The 21,968-nt window shown below is 40.8% G+C and overlaps 3 protein-coding genes across 4 annotated transcripts in view; 1 reads left to right on the forward strand and 2 right to left on the reverse strand.

The window, feature by feature from the left end:
- The window catches only part of LOC129723013 (sialin-like), a 51,470-nt gene that overhangs the window by 10,825 nt on the left and 18,677 nt on the right, over positions 1-21,968 (reverse strand). For both annotated transcript variants that reach the window (XM_055676933.1, XM_055676934.1), the window contains exons 3-4: positions 15,085-15,296; positions 14,786-15,022 (exon numbers count right to left, since the gene is read on the reverse strand). In XM_055676933.1, coding sequence (XP_055532908.1) covers positions 14,786-15,022; positions 15,085-15,296 — 449 coding nt within the window. The remainder of the gene's footprint in view (positions 1-14,785; positions 15,023-15,084; positions 15,297-21,968) is intronic.
- LOC129724714 (protein FAM151B) lies at positions 13,441-14,698 on the forward strand. The gene is made up of 3 exons (XM_055679846.1): positions 13,441-13,735; positions 13,792-13,890; positions 13,956-14,698. Exons 1-3 carry the CDS (start codon positions 13,693-13,695, stop codon positions 14,696-14,698), a joined length of 885 nt encoding a protein of 294 aa, XP_055535821.1. The 5' UTR covers positions 13,441-13,692.
- LOC129723014 (uncharacterized) lies at positions 20,489-21,311 on the reverse strand. Its single transcript, XM_055676935.1, has one exon. The coding sequence runs from the start codon at positions 21,207-21,209 to the stop codon at positions 20,577-20,579; it is 633 nt and encodes a 210-aa protein (XP_055532910.1). The 5' UTR covers positions 21,210-21,311; the 3' UTR covers positions 20,489-20,576.

Consider the following 21,968-nt stretch of genomic DNA (forward strand, 5'->3'; position numbering starts at 1 on the left):
AACAGGATAGTGAAATTATTGTTCTGCTTCTGTTATTTTGTGTACAGCGATTGTCTTGTGCCGTGTTTTAAGTATTTATAAACTATGTTTGTAAATATGTAACTATTTACAAGTTTCGTGCCAAATCGGCTAGCAACTCCTTCGCTAATTCAATAAAATGCTGTGGTTGTGAGCAAATGTAAAGACTTCACATTTTTAAGGAATTAATAGCAGAATCTAGGATTGTGATTTTTGACGTTGAACAACGTCTCCAAGGAAGTTTCGCTAAAGGGGTATACAATGAATATCTAAGAACAAAAAAGGGGACGAAATGTGTTCTTTTTCAAATGCTTAACCTTGCGGTCGCGGCTTCGTCTGCAACCTTTTTTTAATGTTATAAAAATATTTCCTGATTGCGTATTCCCATTAATGAACACTTATAGCACAGACAGACATTCAAGCAAGAACAACATTGATCAAAAATTCCGTGTAACTTTTCAACTTTTCCGTTATAAATCACTCGTACACTAGTGCCGTCTGGTGACCATATCGCTACAATATATTTTTTTCGCATGTGTACGAGGCTGGCGCCACTGGTAGCGCTATCTGGTTACGAATTGCTACTACAAAAAACTTTACACAAGTTTGGAACTCAGCTTGGGCGTCTTCCTGCGCTTATACTTTTTGCCAATTATGTGCTCAGCGTTACAAAGCGAGCGAAAAGCAAAATCTTTCTCCTTCTTTTTGCTTGAGAACGAAGCATATGCTACGCTTCTCAAGTCTTTTGCACATACGCTTTCCAGATACTCTTTATTCTTCACGCATTCGCTAGAGCAGCAGCTAACGTGCACCGGCACGCAAAAACTCTTTTGTCTTCCTACTCGCCACTGTAAAAGGGTAGGCGAGATTCTACTTGCGAACAGGAGTACTCGACTAAGATTGCTCGATATGAAAAAATGTCCCCAAAACGAAAATACTTTTTTCATCTACCCGGGTTTGTTTCGTGCACCGACAGCCGAGAGTGGAAAATTAGCCGTAGTAAAAAGCTGCCAAAGTAGTCCGATACCCTGTTCGAAATAATGTCCCTCCGTAATCATCGCAATGCATTTTGAAACAATTTTCTTCGGCTGGTCGTGAAGCGAGTAGGGGAGTAGACGCAGGGTGTGCCTATGATTTCGAGAGCGAATAAGAGCAAGGAAGAAAGCGAAAAAGAACGATCAATAGCTAGAATTTAGAATACTCCAGTGTGTGATATCGGTAGCAACGAGAATCTCATTTGAGGTGTTGCATGCTGTTATGAGCAAAACTAACAACACTGTAGGTAACTGTCACAAAATTCAGTTCAATACGCTTTATCTTCAATAGTCAATTGTACTCAGGTTGTACATAAGTGGAGTTCGTAGCCTCAAGGTAACAGAGTCTACTTTGATAGGCGAATGATCACGAGCTCGAATGTTAATAGAATCAGACCATTCGATGGCAGTTTATTCTCAGGCTCCTCTCCATCCTTCTTTTTTTACCTCTCCCTCACGCTTAACTCCAAAAAAGTCAGTCTCAAAACACGCAGTTAAAGAATACATATCTGTCCATGCAACGGAGGAGTACTTTACGAGGCTCGGTAAAGAAGAGCAGTATGATTAGGCGTAGCGGAAAGGGTAAAAGTATAAAAATCCGCCACTCATCACGGTATCAAAAGTGTACTTCCTTTTCGTAACACCCGTTAGAGAGACACAGCTAAACTCGATCTCTGGTAAAAAAGCGATTGTAACATATCTTATTTTCCTTCCTTAACCGACCGTAAGAACGTAGCCAGTGCCGTTATCGGTAGCGGAAGCTCCAGGGCCTGCATTTTATGTGGGTAGTATAGGTAGTAGTACCCACTCGGAAAATATCAATGTGGGTACTTACCCACACGGAACTATCGGACAAAACCAAAAAAAAGTAATGTTGCGAGCGACAGATTTTCTGATGGAAATTGTTGAGCGAGAGGTTATAAATCTACAGATTTATGTCCCGTTGTGAAGTTTCTCAGGGAAAAGGATTATTTTTCCAATTGTTTCATTTACAATAGAGAATTTTATTTATGATAGAGTTCTAAATTTTATTTACGATATAGTTCTAAAGATTAACAATATTTTCTCGTAAAAATTTCTCATGCCAAATTTGAGCTCAATAGAATTTCGGGAAGTAGAGCCTTAAAGCGGTCAAAGTTACAGTTTTTTGATATCTTGTGTGTTCTGATGTAGCTCGAGTCTTCCAACACAAAAGTTACCATGTCCCTGATCATTTTTATTTTCAAACAAATTTTTATGAAATAACATCAGACCTCGATATTGCATGCATTTCTAAGAGATTTGCTATCAACAAAAATTCGATTCCGGAAACTTAAAGAACTACTCTTGTGCATTTTTAGATTAGTCAAAAATGTAAGACTTTCACGACTGTAAGTGGAACCTCATCAGAAGTCCGAAGACAAAATTGTTCCAAAAATGCCGATTTTTCATGGGTTTACCTTTACACGCATTGACGAAACTATCCATGCAGCAGCAATCATAGTAACCCATGAGTCAGCAGAAAAACATTGACTCAGATTCTAACCGATATGGTGAAAATAGTGAAGCTACTTCTTTGAGAAGTGTGCGCGATCAAAGAACCCACCGCATCGAAAACGAACATCGTACGGAAAAGGGATATCAGTTATGCTTGTTCCGGTATCTACAACATCTTGGCACTGTTGGACTACAATCAGAGCATCGAAAGATAGACCGGTTCCGTACGGCCGACGACTCTAGCGACAAAAAACTCTAAAGAATGCTGAAGAGGAAGACCGAGGGAGAAGTGGCTACATCGCTGCGTACGCTTGATCGGGAGGTCGGTTCAACCGGCTAAACAGTGCAAAAGTACCTGGCGAACATGGACATCAGAAAGCGGCAGTCCCGTCCATTGGTCTCGGAGCTGCAGGCAATGACTCAGTGTCGGCGGCTGAATAAGATGCTCGAGTCGATTTCACCGGCGAATCGCGACGTGATGGTAGTGGTGGACGCCGAGACCTATCTCACCTGGATGTCAACGACTGGCAGGGCACTCCGTATTTTCCTTTGGCCCACGAAGGAAGTGAGTCTGAGATGGAATTCATTTCACACACCAAGTTCCCAAAGAAGGTACTGCTGTTGCTGACAATCAGCGAGAAGTTCTGTACTGGCCGTGATCGGGAAAGTTCATAGTACGAAGTGCCTGCCGGAAGTTGCGTCGTACATTTAAAAATACCATTCGGGCGAATACACGGTGCTCTGGCCGGATCTGGAGTCGGCCCACTAATCAATGCAAACGTTGGAGGAGATGAAGCGGCTGAAAATTGATGCGGTACCCAGGTCGGCCAACTCACCCAACGTTCCCCAGCTGCATCCCATCCAGAGTGTCTGTGCAAACCAGAAGCGTAAAACTGACTCCAACCATTTTGACGCGAAAATTGAGGAGGAATAGATAAATAAAACGACGAAAGAATTCAAAAACATGCCTACACGCATGTTTTCGTCCACCATTGTGAATGTTCCGGTAAACTCCCGGAAAGCCACTCGCAAGGGCGTGAAATTGCTTTTGCAAGTGAGCTTATATAATTACCTTCATGAGAAATTCTTTCAAATCAATTATCTGTCTTGGTTTTTATGTATCACCAACCGAAAAATGTCCTAAATTTTTTTTTCGCTTATTCACCGTCGGTCTAGCTCTACCACTGTTGTGGCCAATCACCGACGCCCAGAGAGGCGACTCCACACCCAGGACCCTAACTCACGACCCGTTTATTAACGGACCGGCGCCAACGGCTTTACTTCCTCATGCGATGGAAGGCGTGATCCCAGAGATTTTTCGCCTCAGAAAATCTCCCGGTGTCGGCTAGGATTTAATCTAGACCAGTTGGGTTGGTTGTGAGTGGATCACGCCACCTCACAACCATCGACACCTATGTCGGCGGTGGGATACGAACCCAGGCGTCGAGCGTGGTTGGCGAGACGTTACCAACCACACTAGGCCCCCGCTCGAGTCCATTTTTTAATGCAAACATTATTACTGAACGAAATTAGAAAATCTAATTTCTCCTTAACATTCTATTTGCACCCCATTGTTGATGCCGATTTTTCGTAAAATTATGTTCAGGTATCAGTAGGTCGCAATGCCCCCCCCCCCTCCCGGCTAAGCCATTGTCACTCATGAACCTTCTCTATTCCTTACTACCCACTCGGGGAAATGAGGTGACGCTGGCCTTGGAAGCTACTGAAGTGTTGCAGATTTGAGATGATAAACTAATCCCAAATTGGCCATCTTACGATGGTTCTTTGTGCTAGAATGTATCATTAGCTAGAATGTATCACGGCGAAGCAACTACCAAAATCGAGGTCGTTCAAGCTCAATTGTACTCAGGTTGTACAATTTTTGATTTGTAATCAAGCAGTGAAACTCGATACTAAACTTTACGTGTGCGGAAGAACGCAAGCTGCATATTTTCCACTGACGAAGAATCACAAACGAGGTGATGTCCAACTAGAGGCCAGTATCTGACCACAGATGCTATTTCAAATTTTAGGATAGCGACCCAAAGGATACCTTGAGCTAGAGCGTAATTCCAAGGATGAATTAATTCGCATCCCGGGATCTCGAAAAATATTATCTATAATTGAATTGATTTAAAATTATAGTCCTGTAACCGTTTACTTGTGGCACACTTTTATTTCCTTTTTCTACGAATTACGGATGTAACCTTATATAAACAAACCCGGTTTCGATGGATGGAAAAAATGCACAGGTAGTAGTTCATGAAGCTGTAGGAATCGAAACATTTAAAAACATCGACATGCTAAGACTTGAAAAAATTTTAGGCTGTCAGAGTGTCCTAGTCCCGAGTCCCAGGAATTTTCGTCAAGAAAAAGCAATTTTTTGGATAACACCAGAACTTATTGACTTCTTATACATTTCGTAGTCATCATCTTCTTTTTTTTCTCCTATACGACAAAAGTTAACTCTAAACTGGGAAAAATCGCTTTTTCACTTTCCTCTCCTATTTTTCTTACCAAGAAAAAACCGTTGAGATATATACGTTCTACCCAGAGTCCGACAATTAGCTTCTGACGCCATTTGAAATCCACGATGGCGCCTCCTGGTTTATACCTGAAAATCTTCGACGTGACAGAGAGAATTATATTATAAATCATTGAGTTTGATCGATTGAGAATGAATCATTGTTCCACCACTACGCTCTTCGATTGGTAGTCGAGACTGTTGGGCAGTTTATTTTAGTAGTCACAAGGCATAACATTCATCGACTCCCTTAAACATGGTGAGATAACCAATAAACAATGTTATACATCATTGTATCGACTGGACATTGGAAATAAGACGAAATGGTCGATGAGGCGAAGAAAAAGTACTCTTTTACCAAGACAACGCTTCCACTCATTTTGCTCGCAATACGATCGATAAATTGAAGGCATTGCGTTACGATCTAGTTTCACACCCGTCAGATTTCCGATGTCTTCGGTTGAAATATCACGAAATCCTCATCTCCCATAGCTCAACCTGCAGTACAAATTCCGCAAAGATACCATGTACCAATGACAAAAATGAAACAAAGATTATGACGCCTGATAAATGCGAGCACGCAACTCGCTCATCGCTGCGAATGAAAGAGCATAGACACCACGATTGTTTTCCCCAGGTAAACACCAAGAATGTATATGTTCTTCAGGAGCTAGGTGCTCGGATTCTGCCGTCGTTGAAAATCGATCCGCTTTTCAGGCAAATTGTACTGCTGAGTATTGCGTTGATGTCGGGCCATTGTATTGCAACCGGAAATAGATGAGCTTTTTGTTGCTGTTTCGGATGCCGAACATGACATCGTCGTCCTCACTGAAACCTGGCTAAATGATCAAATTAGTTCCCTTCAGCTTTTTGGACAAATGTACAAAGTTTACCGCAGCGATCGTAACACAGCAAGTACAGGTAAATCTCGTGGTGGCGGGGTCCTCGTGGCTGTATCAAACAGGTTACAGCCCAGGCGAAGATCTAGTCTCGAATTTGATTTCGAACAATTATGGGTGGACGTTCGCACACACGACACTAACATTTGTGTGGGCGTTGTATATTACTTACTTACTTTTAAGGCGACAGACCGATTATCGATCCAGTGCTGAATCCAGAATACGTCGCCATGTCCCTCGGTCTTGGGCTGCTATCCTCCAATCGCCCCTAACACCTATTTCGTGTGCATCCTCGTCGACAGCACACATCCAACGAGTGCGGGGTCTACCTCGAAGTCGACGACCTCTATCGGGATTCCTGCTAAATATAGCCTTCGCTTGACGCTCATCCGGCATTCTCGCTACATGCCCAGCCCACTGAAGCCTGCCGTGTTTTATCCGCTTGACTATATCCGCCGATTTGTATGTCTGGTACACTTCATGGTTTATGCGTCTGCGCCAAACACCAAGGATTGAACGCAAAGGATTGAACGCAAAATTCTATGCTCAAAAACACCAAGAGCTCGCCGATCAGCCTCTTTCAGCGTCCATGATTCATGGCCGTAGAGAGCCACCGGAAAAATCAGTGTATAGAGTGCAAGTTTAGTACGGATTTGCAGACTGCGGGACCTTAGCTGGTTACGTGGTCCGTAAAAGGCCCTGTTTGCGGCTGCTATCCGCCTTTTTATCTCACGGCTAATCTCGTTGTCACATGTCACTAATGTTCCCAGGTAAATACATTCGTCGACTACTTCAAATGTTTCCCCATCTAGCACCACCGCAGCACCAACCTCCGACGGACTACCACGCACTCTGCCAGCCACCATGTATTTCGTTTTGGCAGAGTTTATGACAAGCCCTAATCTCGCAGCCTCCCTCCTGAGAGGTCCGACGGCCTCTTCTACAGCTCTACGGTTGATAACAATGATGTCGATATCGTCCGTAAAACCGAGAAGCATGTGCGACTTCGTAATGATGGTGCCGTTTCTCTGCACACCAGCCCTCCGTATAGCACCTTCCAATGCGATGTTGAACAATAAGTTCGACAGCCCGACACCCTGCTTCAAACTATCTAAAGTCACGAACGAGTCCGATATCTCACCGGCAATCCTGACGCTTGATGTAGAACCTTCAAGGATGGCACGTATCAGCCTAATCAGCTTTGTTGGCAAGCCATGTTCAATCATAATCTGCCATAACTGATTTCTCTTGACTGAATCGTACGCTGCCCTGAAGTCTATGAACAGATGGTGCGTCTGCAAGTTGTATTCTCGAAATTTATCAAGGATTTGTCGCAAGGTAAACATTTGGTCCGTCGTGGAGCGTCCCCCTCGAAAACCGCATTGGTACTCGCCAACAAAGGTTTCCTGCAACGGCCTCAGTCTGTGGAACAGGATGCGGGAGAGAATTTTGTACACGGTATTGAGAAGAGTTATGCCCCGATAATTGCTACAGTCCAGGCGATGGCCTTTTTAGTAGATCGGGCATATGAGACCCTCCAACCAGTCCGAGGGCAATTCTTCATCAGACCACACTCTCAGCATGATCCGATGGATGGCACGATACAGCTGTTCGCTCCCGACTTTGAAGAGTTCGGCGGGAATGCCGTCCTTCCCGGCTACCTTGCAGTTTCTCAGCTGTTTAGCTGCTTTTTTCACGTCGTCGATGGATGGTGGATCCACAGCTTGATCATCATTCTCAATAGTCATCCTGTTCCTTTCGACTCCACTGTTTCCCTCACCGTTCAACAGCACACTGAAGTGTTCCTTCCAACGCCTGGCCACCTCTGTTTTATCGGTTATCAGGTTCCCCTCCCTATCGTTGCACATGACAGGGGCTGACACGTTTCGATTCCTGATTCCGTTGACCTTCTTGTAGAAGCTCCTCGCATCGTGCCTGGAGAAGGAACCTTCCACCTCCGCAAGAGTACGCTCCCAATGCTGTCGTTTCTTCCGGCGATGGAGTCTCTTTTCAGCGGCTCTTGCATCTCGATATCTACCCATGCTCTGACGAGTCACAGCCGTGGCCAACATGTGACCCCTGGCGCGGTTCTTCTCCTCCGTCTTTCGCTGGCACTCAGCGTCAAACCACTCATTGGGCGCAGCTGCCGCAGTTGTACCCAACACTTCTCGCGCTGTAGGGCTGATCGAACTGTGGATGTGCCTCCACTGTTCATTCAGGTTCCCTTCAACTCTTTCCTCAATCCGTTCATCAACCTTCTGCGAGTACTCTGCTGCCACTCCTTAAGTTGATAGCCACTGGATGTTCAACTGCATCCTCCTCGTTGCCTTGGATTTCAGCACGTTGGACAGCCGGGCGCGAATTTTGGCTACTACGAGATAGTGATCCTAGTCAACGTTCGGTCCTCTGAACGACCTCACGTCTGTAACGTCGTTCAACTGCATCCTCCTCGTTGCCTTGGATTTCAGCACGTTGGACAGCCGGGCGCGAATTTTGGCTACTACGATATAGTGATCCTAGTCAACGTTCGGTCCTCTGAACGACCTAACGTCTGTAACGTCTGAAAAGTGCCGTCCATCAATCAGAACGTGGTCAATTTGAGAGCAAAGCTCTCCATTCGGGTGCATCCAGGTGTGCTTACGTATGTTCCGGCGTGCAAAATAAGTGCTACAGATAGCCATCCCCCTAGCTGCAGCAAAATTAACAAGCCTTAGGCCATTGTCGTTCGTAGTAGAGTGGAAGCTTTCCCTACCAGTTACGGGGCGGAAGAAGACTTCCTGCCAGACCTGTGCATTTGCATCTCCGATGACAATCATTATATCGTGTCCTGGGCACTCATTGTATGTCTTTTCCAGGAGCTCATAGAACTCCCCCTTTTCTTCATTGGGTTTCTCGTTGGTCGGTGCGTACACATTTATTAGGCTGTAGTTGAAGGGCGTTGTTTATATCCCCCCCGATATCGCAGACAACGCCTCTGTGATGCAAAATCATATCGACTCAGTGCTTGCTGTCACGGACTCACTTCAAACGCATACTATTCACCTTCCATGCGGTGATAATAATCAACTAGGCACCACTCTGGTCGCGTCTTTGCAGATCCTTCTGATTCGAATTTTAATAGTTCCAGTGTTGTACTATTGGATGGGATGTCTCTACTCAACATGTCTCAAATAAGCACAGTTAAAAACACTCGAAATCGCATCCTTGATCTCGTTTTCGTCAACGATGAATCCTCTTTGAACTGCAATATTGCCTAAGCATGCGACCCATTAGTTGGCATTGATGCTCATCACCCGCCGGTCTCTGTCTCATTAGCTTGCACGCAGCCAGTTCGCTTTTAAGAGTTGTCTGAAACTGAACAATACAACTTCTTTAAAACCGATTTTGATGGACATCAGAGGGCTCTACTTGCAATCGATTGGGAAACTTTGTTATGCCGCGCACCTGACGTCAATAGTTTAGTTGATATATATTCGCACACGCTCAAACAGCAATTTTGTAATTTTGTACCGGCACCACACCCCCGGCGAAAGCCTGTTTGGTCTAATCGACATCTTCGTGAGCTAAGACGACTAAGGGCAGCGGCACTTCGGAGATACGTCAAACGACGAAACGCAATGACTAAACTTTCGTTTACTACTGCAAGCAAAAATTATAAAATCTACAATCATTTCCTTTATTCTCAGCATGTAGGGGAGGATTGTACAAAACGCACCAGTTAAGCATTTGCGCGATTTACAGTTGAAGCGCTGTCATTTCGAAGCGACATTGAACGTGTGGGATAATTGTAGGACCTATTTATTGTATGTTTATGACGAAGTTTATTATAAAATACTTGATTTCAATGTCTTTTTTGGTAAAAATTACCGTTGCCGCCAAACAAGCCCGTGACCAAAACGCACCACAACAAAGGTCAGTATGCTCCAAAGCAGTAGGCTAATATGCCACTAGCAGAAATCAGCACGCGAAGTGAGAAGCGCAATGAAACAAATACTCATAGTATTATATTTTCCAAAAGTGTAAAGGGTAGGGGAACCATAGTTTTTTGTATTATTTACAAATCAGTTAATCATAAAAGCTTAAATAAAATTCATGAATAATTACATGTTGGACAGAGCCACAGCCAATTGCACAGTTTTTTGAGTATTTTTGTCAATATGGCACACTTTTTTATATGAGAACTGCAGAGAAGCTGGGTTTTTATGAAAAAAGCGAAGAATTTCGACATAAAAAGCCACTTGTGTAAGTATTTTGAGGAATCGAAAGCATGGGCCATCTTACCCAACTGGAGCGTCTTGTACGGTCCTCCCCTACTACGCACCCAATCTGAGCTCAAACGAAACCCAAAACGCTTCTGGTCATTTATAAACAGTAAAAGAAAAGTAAGTGGGCTTCCTACCAAAATGTTTCTTGGGAATGAAAACGCGGAAACGCTTGATGGTATTTGTTCTTTATTCAAGAAACGCTTTTCAAGCGTATTCAGTTCCACTACTGCAAATACAGCTCAAATGGAGAATGCCCTCCACGACGTTCCTCATAACGTGATAAACTACCTGAGTAGCTTATGTTTTACTGATGAAGATGTACTGAAGGCCACCACAAAATTGAAACCTTCAACTTCCACTGGTCCTGACGGTATCCCAGCCAAATGTGAAAAAATGTACCATCGCGCTCTGCGTACTGTTGAGGATGAACAATTCGCTTTCGCAAGCGGTATTTCCTGAGTGCTGGAAGAAGTCTGTTATGTTCTCGGTTTATAAAAAAGGCGACAAACACGATGTAACGAACTATCGAAGAATAACCTCACTATCCGCTGGATCAAAATTATTTGAGATTCTCGTCGGCAACGTTCTACTTCGTAAGTTCAAGACATATATCTCGTTAGACCAACATGGCTTTTACCCTGGTACATCGACCACTACTAACTTTCTTCAGTTCACATCTAATTGTATTAAAAAATTGGCGAACGTGATGCAAGTGGACACTATTTACACCGACCTGAAGGCTGTTTTTGATCGTGTTGATCACACCATTCTTTTGGCCAAAATTGAACATCTTGGTGCATCACACCATTTCACCAAGTGGCTGAAATCATACCTCGTTGACCGCACACTCTGCATAAAGCTAGGCAACACCGAGTCAGACAATTTCGTTAGCTTGTCGGGTGTGCCTCAGGGGAGCAACCTTGGACCACTTCTTTTTTCAATTTTTTTCAATGATGTTTGCAACGTCATTCGACCAGGCTGTAAACTTATCTATGCTGACGACTTAAAACTTTTTCGCGTAATTCGTACTATAGCAGACTGTAGAGAACTGCAACAACATCTAAATAATTTTAATTACTGGTGTAATCTTAACTTACTGATAATAAGTGTTTTAAAATGTCTTGCAATTTCTTTCACGCGGGAAAAAAATCCGTTTTCGTGAAACTATAATATATCCGGAGAAAATCTCGAAAGAGTATCGGTAGTCAAGGATTTAGGTGTACTGCTTGATTCACAACTATCCTACAGGCACCTCTACTCTCATATAATTGCGCACGCTAGCAAGAACCTAGGTTTCATCATGAGAATAGCCAAAGAGTTTACCGATTCGTTTTGCTTGCGATCGCTTTATGTTTCCCTAGTTCGTTCTATTTTGGAAACATCAGCTATAGTATGAAGTCCCTACACTGACATTTGGACCAAACGAATTGAATCAGTACAGGCCAAGTTTCTTCGTTATGCTTTAAGATCATTCCCATGGTGTAATCCTGATCAATTATAACCATATGCCAATTGATGCCAATTACTTGGTATTGACACACTGCAGTGCACTGGCAAAGAGAAGAGATGTGTCCAGGACCGTATTTGTGGGAAAATTACTGATCGGCGAAATAGACGCGCCAAATATTCTGTCTGAAATTAACGTGAATGTGCCCTACAGAAATCTGAGATCACGACACTTCCTGCGTCTTCCATTCCAACGCACTGAAAATGACGAACCCATAAGGAGGATGTGTAGTGTCTTTAATAATGTGTTTGAATTGTTTGACATCAATGAATCAAGTGTTACTTTCAAAAATAGACTTCAGCGAATGTTATAATGTGTTAGTCTTAAGTTCTAGATTTACTACAGTTAAGCTTAGTCAGTGTCAGCTTTGTAGTATTAATGTGCCATTGTTAGACTAAATTCATGATTTGTAAATGTTTAAATCAAAAGATGCGGGGTTTTACGCGCACTTGAGGGTTTCGCAAGGAATGCCTTCCCATAGTAATTTTCAAATTGGAATTTCTTGTGATTCAGATGAATCGGGCAACACGGGATAGCTTATACAGTTAGGTATCAGATGTAAAGAAACAGTTTTGAGTAAACGTAAAGAGTTCTAAACAAGATAGTAATTGATCAGCCGTCGTTTTAATTGCGCGCCGGAACAAACTTAAAAAATAATACGGTCGGTAAAAGTGCAAAGATAATTCAGTGCAGGGTCAAAGAAGTGGAAAATGATTAAAATGAATTCAGGTAGTTCAATAAGGCCCATGACTCAGGAAATCGGTAATGGCCAAAAACCTTGGCTATAGGTCGTAAGCGCTACGCGGAGGTTAATTCATGAACGGTGCTGAAGCAAGCCGATTAGACAAAATAAAAAGCCCCTCAGCTGTTATGATATCAATCCTTCGAATTATCGAGAGGGAAACCATTGCAATGGAGCGCAAAACATTTATCGCGTAAACTGGAATATTTTTTCAAAAAACATGTCGTTTACTTCAAAAATTCCTCACGCCCTGTACTGCTGTTATAAGTTTATTACCTACTATAGATCGATACTATCTCACAGAAAAGAAGTTTTTTCATAAAAAATATGTTGAGTTCAAAGCCTTTTAGGCTCATGTAGTATGTAAATATCGATCGAACCGTAGAACGCAAACACAATTAAAGTTTATTAACTTTTGCAAATGTTGAATGATATGTTGAAAAGGGAAGTAATAAGTGTATAGTCTTTGAGCTGTAAACAATTACAATGAGATTCTCAGATAACGTCTAGCCACAATCTTTGTGACAAAGAAGATTGTGCTGAATTTATTTCAACGCAAACGCCACTGAATTACTGATAAGATGATGTTATTATTTAACTGCTGCTATCAGAAGCGATGGACGATAAAAAAGCAGCGTCTGATGTAAAATATTTAAGCAGCTGAGAAGACTGTCGAGCAGGTACTAATTTAGTTTGAGTAAAGAAATAATACGTAAGACATTTTTGACACCAACCGAAACATAAATGCATTTAGAAATTGATAGAATTCGAGTGAGAAGTTTGACCGGTGATGATAGTACAGCAGTTCAAGTTTGATAGTGTCTTCAATGATTTGGCATAGACGCTACGCTATGCATTTCATAGAACGAAATCTCTTTGTTGAGGAATCAAACTCAATTTATGCTCAATGTTTACTCACACCGTAGATTAGGTAACCTTTACCTATGTTGTGTGACTATTTTGCGCACTGTGAGAGTTACCGGCTGTTCTCTGTTTACTGCCTTTTAGTTATAACACTGAACTGGTATGGTGGTAAACAGCTGTTTCGCTCAGATGTATTTTCAGCCCGGCAAACAGTTTAGCATTTCTGTATTGGTGTATTACTCAGTCTCATGAACTGTCAACAGTTGTAAGAATGGAATTAGGCAGAGCGGGCAAATTACTCTGCATGAGTCCAATTTTTAAAGTCGAAGCAAATCACAGTTCACTAGTTGAGTGAATAACGAAATGAGCGAAATGCTGCGCATTCTATGTGGTTTAATAATTCTCGGTGATATAGGTACAATATGTTCTGCTAGATTGGTTCACATTCAATTTTATTTTCAGGTCAATTCACCGCGACCATGGAATCCGGAAAAAATTTAACCTGCATCACATGGGCCCATGCTGTTAACAGCAACGAATTGCTTTCGGCTGTGTTGCAAGGTAAACTTCATTTGATAATACCCAACAGCAAAAGCTGAACATCGTTTTTTCCACTTTCTCTGCAGGAGACATCAATTTCATTGAAGCAGATATTGGTTTGGGTTACTTGGACAGTGATGTAGAAAATATCAATTTGATTCCAATCATGGCTCATCCTCCAGCAACTAAATCGGATTTGTCATTGAGAAGTTTTCTAGAGCAAGTACACGAATTTAATAAGTTGGCGGATGCTAACAGGGTTAAAGGGATTAAGTTGGATTTCAAATCCATCGAAGCGTTCGAACAATCGGTTCAGATCATTCAATCGTACTATGATACGCAACGTTTCACAACGTGGATTAATGCAGATATATTGCCAGGTCCTGTCAACAATACAGCTACCGTTCCAGTGGATCCGGAGCGTTTCTTCCAATCCGTGAAGCTTTTATCGTCTGTCGCCATTTCTATAGGGTGGACCACCAAATGGGGAGACGATCGAAACGCAGGACAGTATTCAGACGATGACATTAAACAAATGATAGATACGATAAAAGAGAATAATGTTAATCTAGACATTACGTTCCCAATCCGTGCAGGCATCGCTGCTAATAGTCAAGTACAATTGTTTGCACTGTACTCTGCTTTGAATGATACAAACAACGTCACGTATACAATTTGGTCAAGTGCCGGTGATGCGGTAAATGTAGAAAAGCTAAATCGGTTCATAGCGGAATTTGGAGAGGATAAAATTTATGTGGACGTTCCTGACGAGTTGAAAAAGCAACTTAATTTGAACTGCAGTTCTAAGAACATCAAAAATAAATGCTAGTTTGTCATAAAAAATGTTTACAATTATGTTCTTGTTATAAAGAAGGTCCCGATGGGCTGTGTTGTCTTTAAAAGTTTGTCTACTTACTCCTAGTACACCCAACAGAACTCTGTTGGCGACGATTGTCCACAGACCGTAGGTAGCCGCCAATGGGGTGAGTGCCGTTAGAATCGCGCTGAACGCGAGTGTGTAACCGACCAGTGCTCGGCCGCCATACTTCTCAGCCAGGACTCCTGCCGGAAGCGATGTTAGCAAGTATCCATAGAAATAGGCACCCAGAATGACACTTTGATCATGTGATGACCAGTTGTAACGTGGTCCGTACTAAGAATAAGTAAATTTTATTGTAATATGACAATTATTTTGTTTTAATAATTTATACTCACATCTATCGGTGCGGGAATCGATGGTATTATAAATGTAGTGTTTTCAACCACATGAGCCGAACTGTTGGCCACCAGTGCATTTGCCCGCGGACCGTTCTGGATGGGTTTGACCATCGCTAGGATGTTAACCGACATGTTGACTCGCAACATATAACTGATGAAGCATGACATGAACAGCATACTGGCCACACTGAAGCGTGTGGGGATTCGTTCTGAAAACGAAAATGAGCTAATGTTAATCGTTATTCGGCAAAAATATAGATGATAAAACTAAACAGAAAAAGGCTTGTGTAATGACTAAGGGTTAAAATAAAATAAAATATTCTACGATCATGTCGTGAACATGCTTAGACGGTGGATAGATATGATGCGAATTAAACACCATACTATTCTCAAGGAAGGTTTTTGAAGAGTATACACCAGAATATTAAATAACATATGAGCATATTCACGTTAAGACCCCGGATCCGGAAACAGCAATCAGACCCGCACGATACTCTCAAGGCCCGATGGAAACAACCCAATATGCCAGTCCGTAATATCTTGGCCCAGCAGCGGAACAAATTTAATATGCTGCTTACCTATGGCAATGAAAACCATCAAACAGCAAACCTGTGCTTTTAATGCAAAATATTCTAGCTTTAAGTTAGATTTAGTTTCAGCTCGTAGTCGGCAGCGAGGATAAAAAATTTGCTTTTAGTTTTTAAGATACTTTAGAAAGTAAGCTACCAGATATAATTGGCGCCGTTAAACATTGAATTGTATTTGTGCCGTGTCAAATAAACTATAGATGAAGAAAAAAAAAAATGAGCATATTAACATTAGTATAGGGCTACCTTCGCTAAACTGTGAGGTATCTGGATCACGATTGATATCGGATTCAAATTTTGAAAAAAAAACTGTAATCAGACCTACGTTATGTGTCAGTGCTGTACTGATTACTAGAGCCACCTGATAAAAAAGCAAATCCTAGGTGCAACATCGCGATTAGGAACTTGACCTTGTATTTATTACACACAGACTTCGCAGTCAACTGTTTCATGTACGTACATGTCAATTGCAGGGCTAGTGCAATGGTCCTACTGAAACTAACAGTCTCTCACAAGTCGAGACTCGAACCTACGACGACTAGCTTGTTAGGCCAGCATCGTACCTCGACCACCTGGAAGGAGCTACCTTACAGAAGCTTAAAAGTATAGTCACAATGTGACAAACCTGTAATGGAACAGGACAAATTTTAATCTTTGCAATATTCTTCGTAATTTCAGTCAAATAATGTTCTGCTCCAGTGAAATAAGCCACACGCTCTTGCTGGTTGCCCCAACAGCGTCCTTACACACCAAATTTTCATTGCTGGAAACCAGCAAAATTTTGCTGATTTTTGGTGTGCTGTGTTTCCAGCAATCTGTTCAGCAAAATGAAATTTGCTGATTATTCAGTAATGCTCAATTGCATAAAAATGACAGATCGTTTGCTGCATGTTCAGTAAAACAAAATACAAATTGCTGGTTGTCAGCTATGACAATTTGCTGTACATTCAGCAAAGCATAAATCAATTTACTGGTTAACCAGTTAGTTCAAGGGAACCATGTTTCCCTCAGGCACCAGCTCCCATCCGCCCATCGGATCATAGCCAAATTACTGTTGAACTAGAGATGAATGATTATCATTTCAACCTTTAAGTTCATCTAGCCCAACAGTGACTTAGCTATGGTCCCACATCCGCTATCAGGAGCTTAGAGATGATCCCGTACCAGCTACACAGCGATTTGGCGCGTTTTACTAATGTCAGCTTGACGTAAAATATTTTGACTTATCAATTCTTTCGCTGGATTCCAGCAAACATTCATTTACTGTTTTCTGTTCAGCAAATAGATTTGCTGTATTTTTGCGAATCACTGAATCGATTACTGGTTTTCAGTAAATTTATCAATGAAATACTGGTTTACAGCAAAAATAAAATTACTGAACGAAATTCAGTAAATAATAGAACTGAATTACAGTAAACTTTTGAAAAAAATGCCGCGATTCAGTAAACAATCGCATCACTTATCAAGGTGAAACCTGATTCAACGTACCCTTCCCTACTATCAAAAATTTCTTTCTGTGACCTCTATGGAGGTGCAGAGTTTAACACAGTCTCCGAATAACACAGGTCACGCCTACATCCCTTTCTTCTTCCCATCTGATTGCAAGGACGTGGCCATTTCACTATTTAGGTAAAATCGGTTTTCCAACGCTTTGAGATACGAAATCGTGTTGTTCAGCTCAAAATAAAGAGTTTTTTAGCAATTTGTAGATAGCGGAAGAGTCGAGAAAGTTGTAAAATTTAATGTTAAGGATTTGGACAGAATTAGCTTCATAGTTTTCTAAAAGAGAAACTAAATGTCGAGACTTTGCCGGTTGGCCCTTTGTAGGCTTACTTGCATGAGACATTTTCATTTTGAATGGAAATAGGTGATTGTGATACCTGCTTTTTTTAACATTCTATCATAATTTAGTTCACAATTTTATTTAATTTTGCTAACCTTGCATTGTTAAAAGTAGATACATAGATTTTTTTTGCAAATGCTGTGATCAGAAAGTTGCAGTACTATTAATTCAAGAAGTATCCAAGCAGTACTATTAATTCAAGAACTACTAAAAAACCTTATCGTTAATGTTGACATACATTAACTTGACATTAAACTGGATGGTAAAAAGCAATCTTTAATAGATTAAAATGTTCGCTACCACCTAACGCTTTGGCCAAAGATTTTGCCCTATGGCACTATAGAAAAGCACTTTAAAATCGGAATAAAACATCAATCTTCTGAAAATAAAACTAAATGCGGGTAATTGAAGTACTCGTAGGCGTAACTATTTGATAGCAGTGTTATGGCCTCTGTATTTTTGAATACGCATGGCAGAATACTCATTAGCTTCAATTTCAATTAATAAGTTATTACTGCAAATTGAGATCGGTTTGGAACAGTTATTGTTAAAAATTATTGATGATTAAAATATTTATGTATTCAAAAAAACTATAGTAAACTGGCTCAATTAACAGTTTTGTGCAAATGTTTTTGCCTTTCTCCTAGAAAGGTATAGCAATCACTGCAAAAACCAAAGGTATAAAAGTGCTCCAGAGGGTCGAATCTCGTATATCAATCGACTCAGTTCGACGAGCTGAGCATTTTCTGTATGTGTGTGTGTGCGTATGTGTGTGTGTAACGCGCTCCCAATCTCACTCGATTTTTTCAGAGATGGCTGGACCGATTTCAATGAAACTATATGCAAATGAAAGGTCTGTTTGCCCCACAAGACGCTATTGAATTTTATTGTAATCGGATTTCTAGTTTAGAGGTTATGTATCAAAATATAAAAATCACGAAACAACAATATCTCAGAAACTATACAACCGATTTGAACAAAATTAATTTCAAATGAACGGGCTACCTAAAAAACCCTTAACTTTTGAATTTAATGAAGATTGAATATGTGGTTCAGAAGTTATGGAAAGAAACGTGTTCTGGAGACTGTTTAATCTCACTCATGTTTCTCAGAGATGGCTGAACCGATTTCCACAAAATCAGTGTCATTTGGAAGGTCTAATTACCCCATAAAACCTTATTGATTTTTTTTTGCAATCGGATTATTACTTTGCCTGTTATGTTTAAAAATGTGAAATTCGCTATGAAAAGTAAAATTTCACAAGACTACTGGAACTCACTCACTTTTCGCAGAGATGGCTAAACCGATTTCCACAAAATTAGTGTCAAATGGAAGGTCTAGCTGCCTCATAACACCCTATTGAATTTTGCTGTAATCGAACTGTAACTTCGTCTGTAATGTATCGAAATGTAAAAATCACGAAACATCATTATCTCAGAGACTACATAACCGATTTGAACAATATTGATATCAGATGAACGGGTTAGCTAGGGGTTAACTGATGAATTATGATTGAACAAGTGGTTTCCTCATTCGGCAGCTATATACGTTCCCATTTCATTCGATTATAATCGAGCTTAAGCAACCGTTATGTATTAAATTGAAATAACAACGAAAGTCTATTATCTCAAAGATTACACGACTTATTTAACATAACAAGTGTCATACGAACGAGTTATCTTTTAAACTTACGCATAACTAACTTCATTATAACTTGATATGTGGATCAAAAGTTATGAAACGAAAAGAAATTCAAAGACTATTTAAAACTATACCTGCTTTGATCGATATATATGGGCTCAAAATTATTTAAATGTGGTACCGTACTATTTGAACGTTCCCGGTATCGCTCGTGATGAAATTGTTCGATATTAAAAGTCATTTATTTTTGCCTTTCTCCTAGAAAGGTATAGCAATCACTGCAAAAACTAAAGGTATAAAAGTGCTTAAAAGGGCCGAATGTCGTATATCACTCGACTCAGTTCGACGAGCTGAGCATTTTCTGTATGTGTGTGTGTGTGTGTAACGCGCTCCCAATCTCACTCGATTTTCTCAGAGATGGCTGAACCGATTTCAATAAAATTAATTGCAAATAAAAGGTAAAGTTGGCCCATAAGTCCCCATTGGATTTTATTGTAATCGGATTTCTAGTTTAGAGGTTATGTATCAAAATGTAAAAATCACGAAACATCAATATCTCAGAAACTATACAACCGATTTGAACAAAATTAATTTCAAATGAACGGGCTACCTAAAAAACCATTAACTTTCGAATTTAATGAAGATTGAATATGTGGTTCAGAAGTTATGGAAAGAAACGTGTTCTGGAGACTATTTAATCTCACTAATGTATCTCAGAGATGGCTGGACCGATTTTCATAAAATCAGTGTCATATGGAAGGTCTTGACGCCCCACAAGACCCTATGATTTTTTTTGCAACCGGATTATTACTTTGCCTGTTATGTTTAAAAATGTAAAATCCAGCTATGAAAAGAAACATATTCCGAAGACTACATACACTCACTCGCTTTTCTCTGAGATGGTTGAACCGATTTCCACAAAATCAGTGTCAAATGGAAGGTCTAGCTGCCTCATAACACCCTATTGAATTTTGCTGTAATCGGACTGTAACTTTGTCTGTAATGTATCGAAATGTGAAAATCGCGAAACTTCATTATCCTAGAAACTTCACAACCGTTTTGAACAATATTGATATCAGATGAACGGGCTAGTAAAATGTGGTATCGTACTATTTGAACGTTTCTGGTATCGCTCGTGATTAAAATTGTTCGAAATTAAGAGTCATTTCTCTTATTTCGTTATTTCTTAAGCACTAACAATACGTCAAATTTCATATTTTATACCTAAATAACAATATCAATATTTTAAAACCCAAAGAGTAAATATACCTTTATTGAATTTAAGCATTCATGTAAATTTATTTTCATAAATAATAAGTTTGGATGAGAAAGGCTGAGTCTGACCGCTAGGTGGATTAATTTAGGTTTTTTTTATTGATATTATTCAAAAACTGGTACAAATTTGCGGTGGCAATTTATCAAACATGCGTTGCTACGTTAGAAAAAGGCTTAGGTGGCTCCTTGCGATTCTTATTAGACTGCTGGTATTGATTGAGGAGATCTGTTAGGGACACAATTCCAGCAGGGAGTGTTGGTCTACTAACAGCTGAGGTGCTCACTGTGGAAACTTCGACAGTTGATGCTGTAGAAGTTATCGGAGGAGCCCTTGCAGTGGAAACATTCAAGCATTCTGGTTGTTGCTCTTGCTTTTGCTGATTTTGTTGTTGCTGGTTGAGAGGATCATCTGTTGTCATGGGTAGATCCGTGCTGAGTGATTCAGCAGTAACGCTGGTAGGTTGTACAGCGGCTTGAAGATTAGGGTTCGTTTCTGGGGCTTGATTGTCTGACAGAATCACGAATCCATTCGCGGAATCTGCACGATATCGAACCGTTTGAAGCGATTTGATATCATTGAAATAGCTGTAATAGCCGTGAACTGTTCCGTCGGAAGTACGCCATTCTTCCTTCACGGTCTGTCCATCGTTGTAACCGTAGTGGTATTCTCCGTTAGTTCCAAGGTTGTAGAAATTGCTTCCAGGATTTTGTAGGTTTGGTGGTTCACAGGACACCAAGGCTACCAACTGCAAGATATTAATGATAATCGATTTCATTTTTATGACTACGGGCTGATAGCTCAGTGAGGTTCGACAAAACTGTTTGATTAGTCGAATCTATTCCAGTTTATATAGTCACTTCGCTGGTTAAAACATACAACATTACTTTTCACTCGTAATTCGGTGGAGTTCACCTAAACATATTCAAAACATTACAGACAGAACACTTGTCAGTTTCAATTAAAGTATAACATCGTTCTTCGATTATCCAATGTATGTCCTGTGGTAGATGTTATTACAAGAAAACACCATTTATTTCGGTGATCACAAAAGAAATTTAATTAAGAATCCGACGGTTTGAGTGTCAACCAGTTTTGTAAGTAGAATTTTACTTTTCTACATCCGTTGTCAAGGCACGCTTACAGTTTATCAGCTGGCTTGCTCGTGCGGCACCGAAGAAAAAAAAAACGCCATACCTTACATCAATGCGTCGCACGGATTCTCACGTTTTTCAGCCGGGCTCCGGGTGATAAACCTGACTATCGCTCGTCTACCTGTCTTTACGCTCTGCTGTAAGGCTCCCGTAATGGTTGTTTGACTTTCCGTGCAACACATGTGCCGCTTGCCGGTCAGTCTAATAATAGCACTAGGAGTTTGATTCGCCGATGTTTTGCATTTCTTGACAATTGCGAACCGTGGTACGGTTTGCGACTTCAAGCGATCATCTGTATTGTCCAAACTACCCAATGGGGTGGTTAACCAAGCTCAGTTAATTTAACGATGATTGCTTTCTGCCTGGTAACTGGAAATGGGTTC

Source organism: Wyeomyia smithii, chromosome 2 (assembly GCF_029784165.1).
Source record: "Wyeomyia smithii strain HCP4-BCI-WySm-NY-G18 chromosome 2, ASM2978416v1, whole genome shotgun sequence".
Classification (NCBI taxonomy): Eukaryota; Metazoa; Arthropoda; class Insecta; order Diptera; family Culicidae; genus Wyeomyia; species Wyeomyia smithii.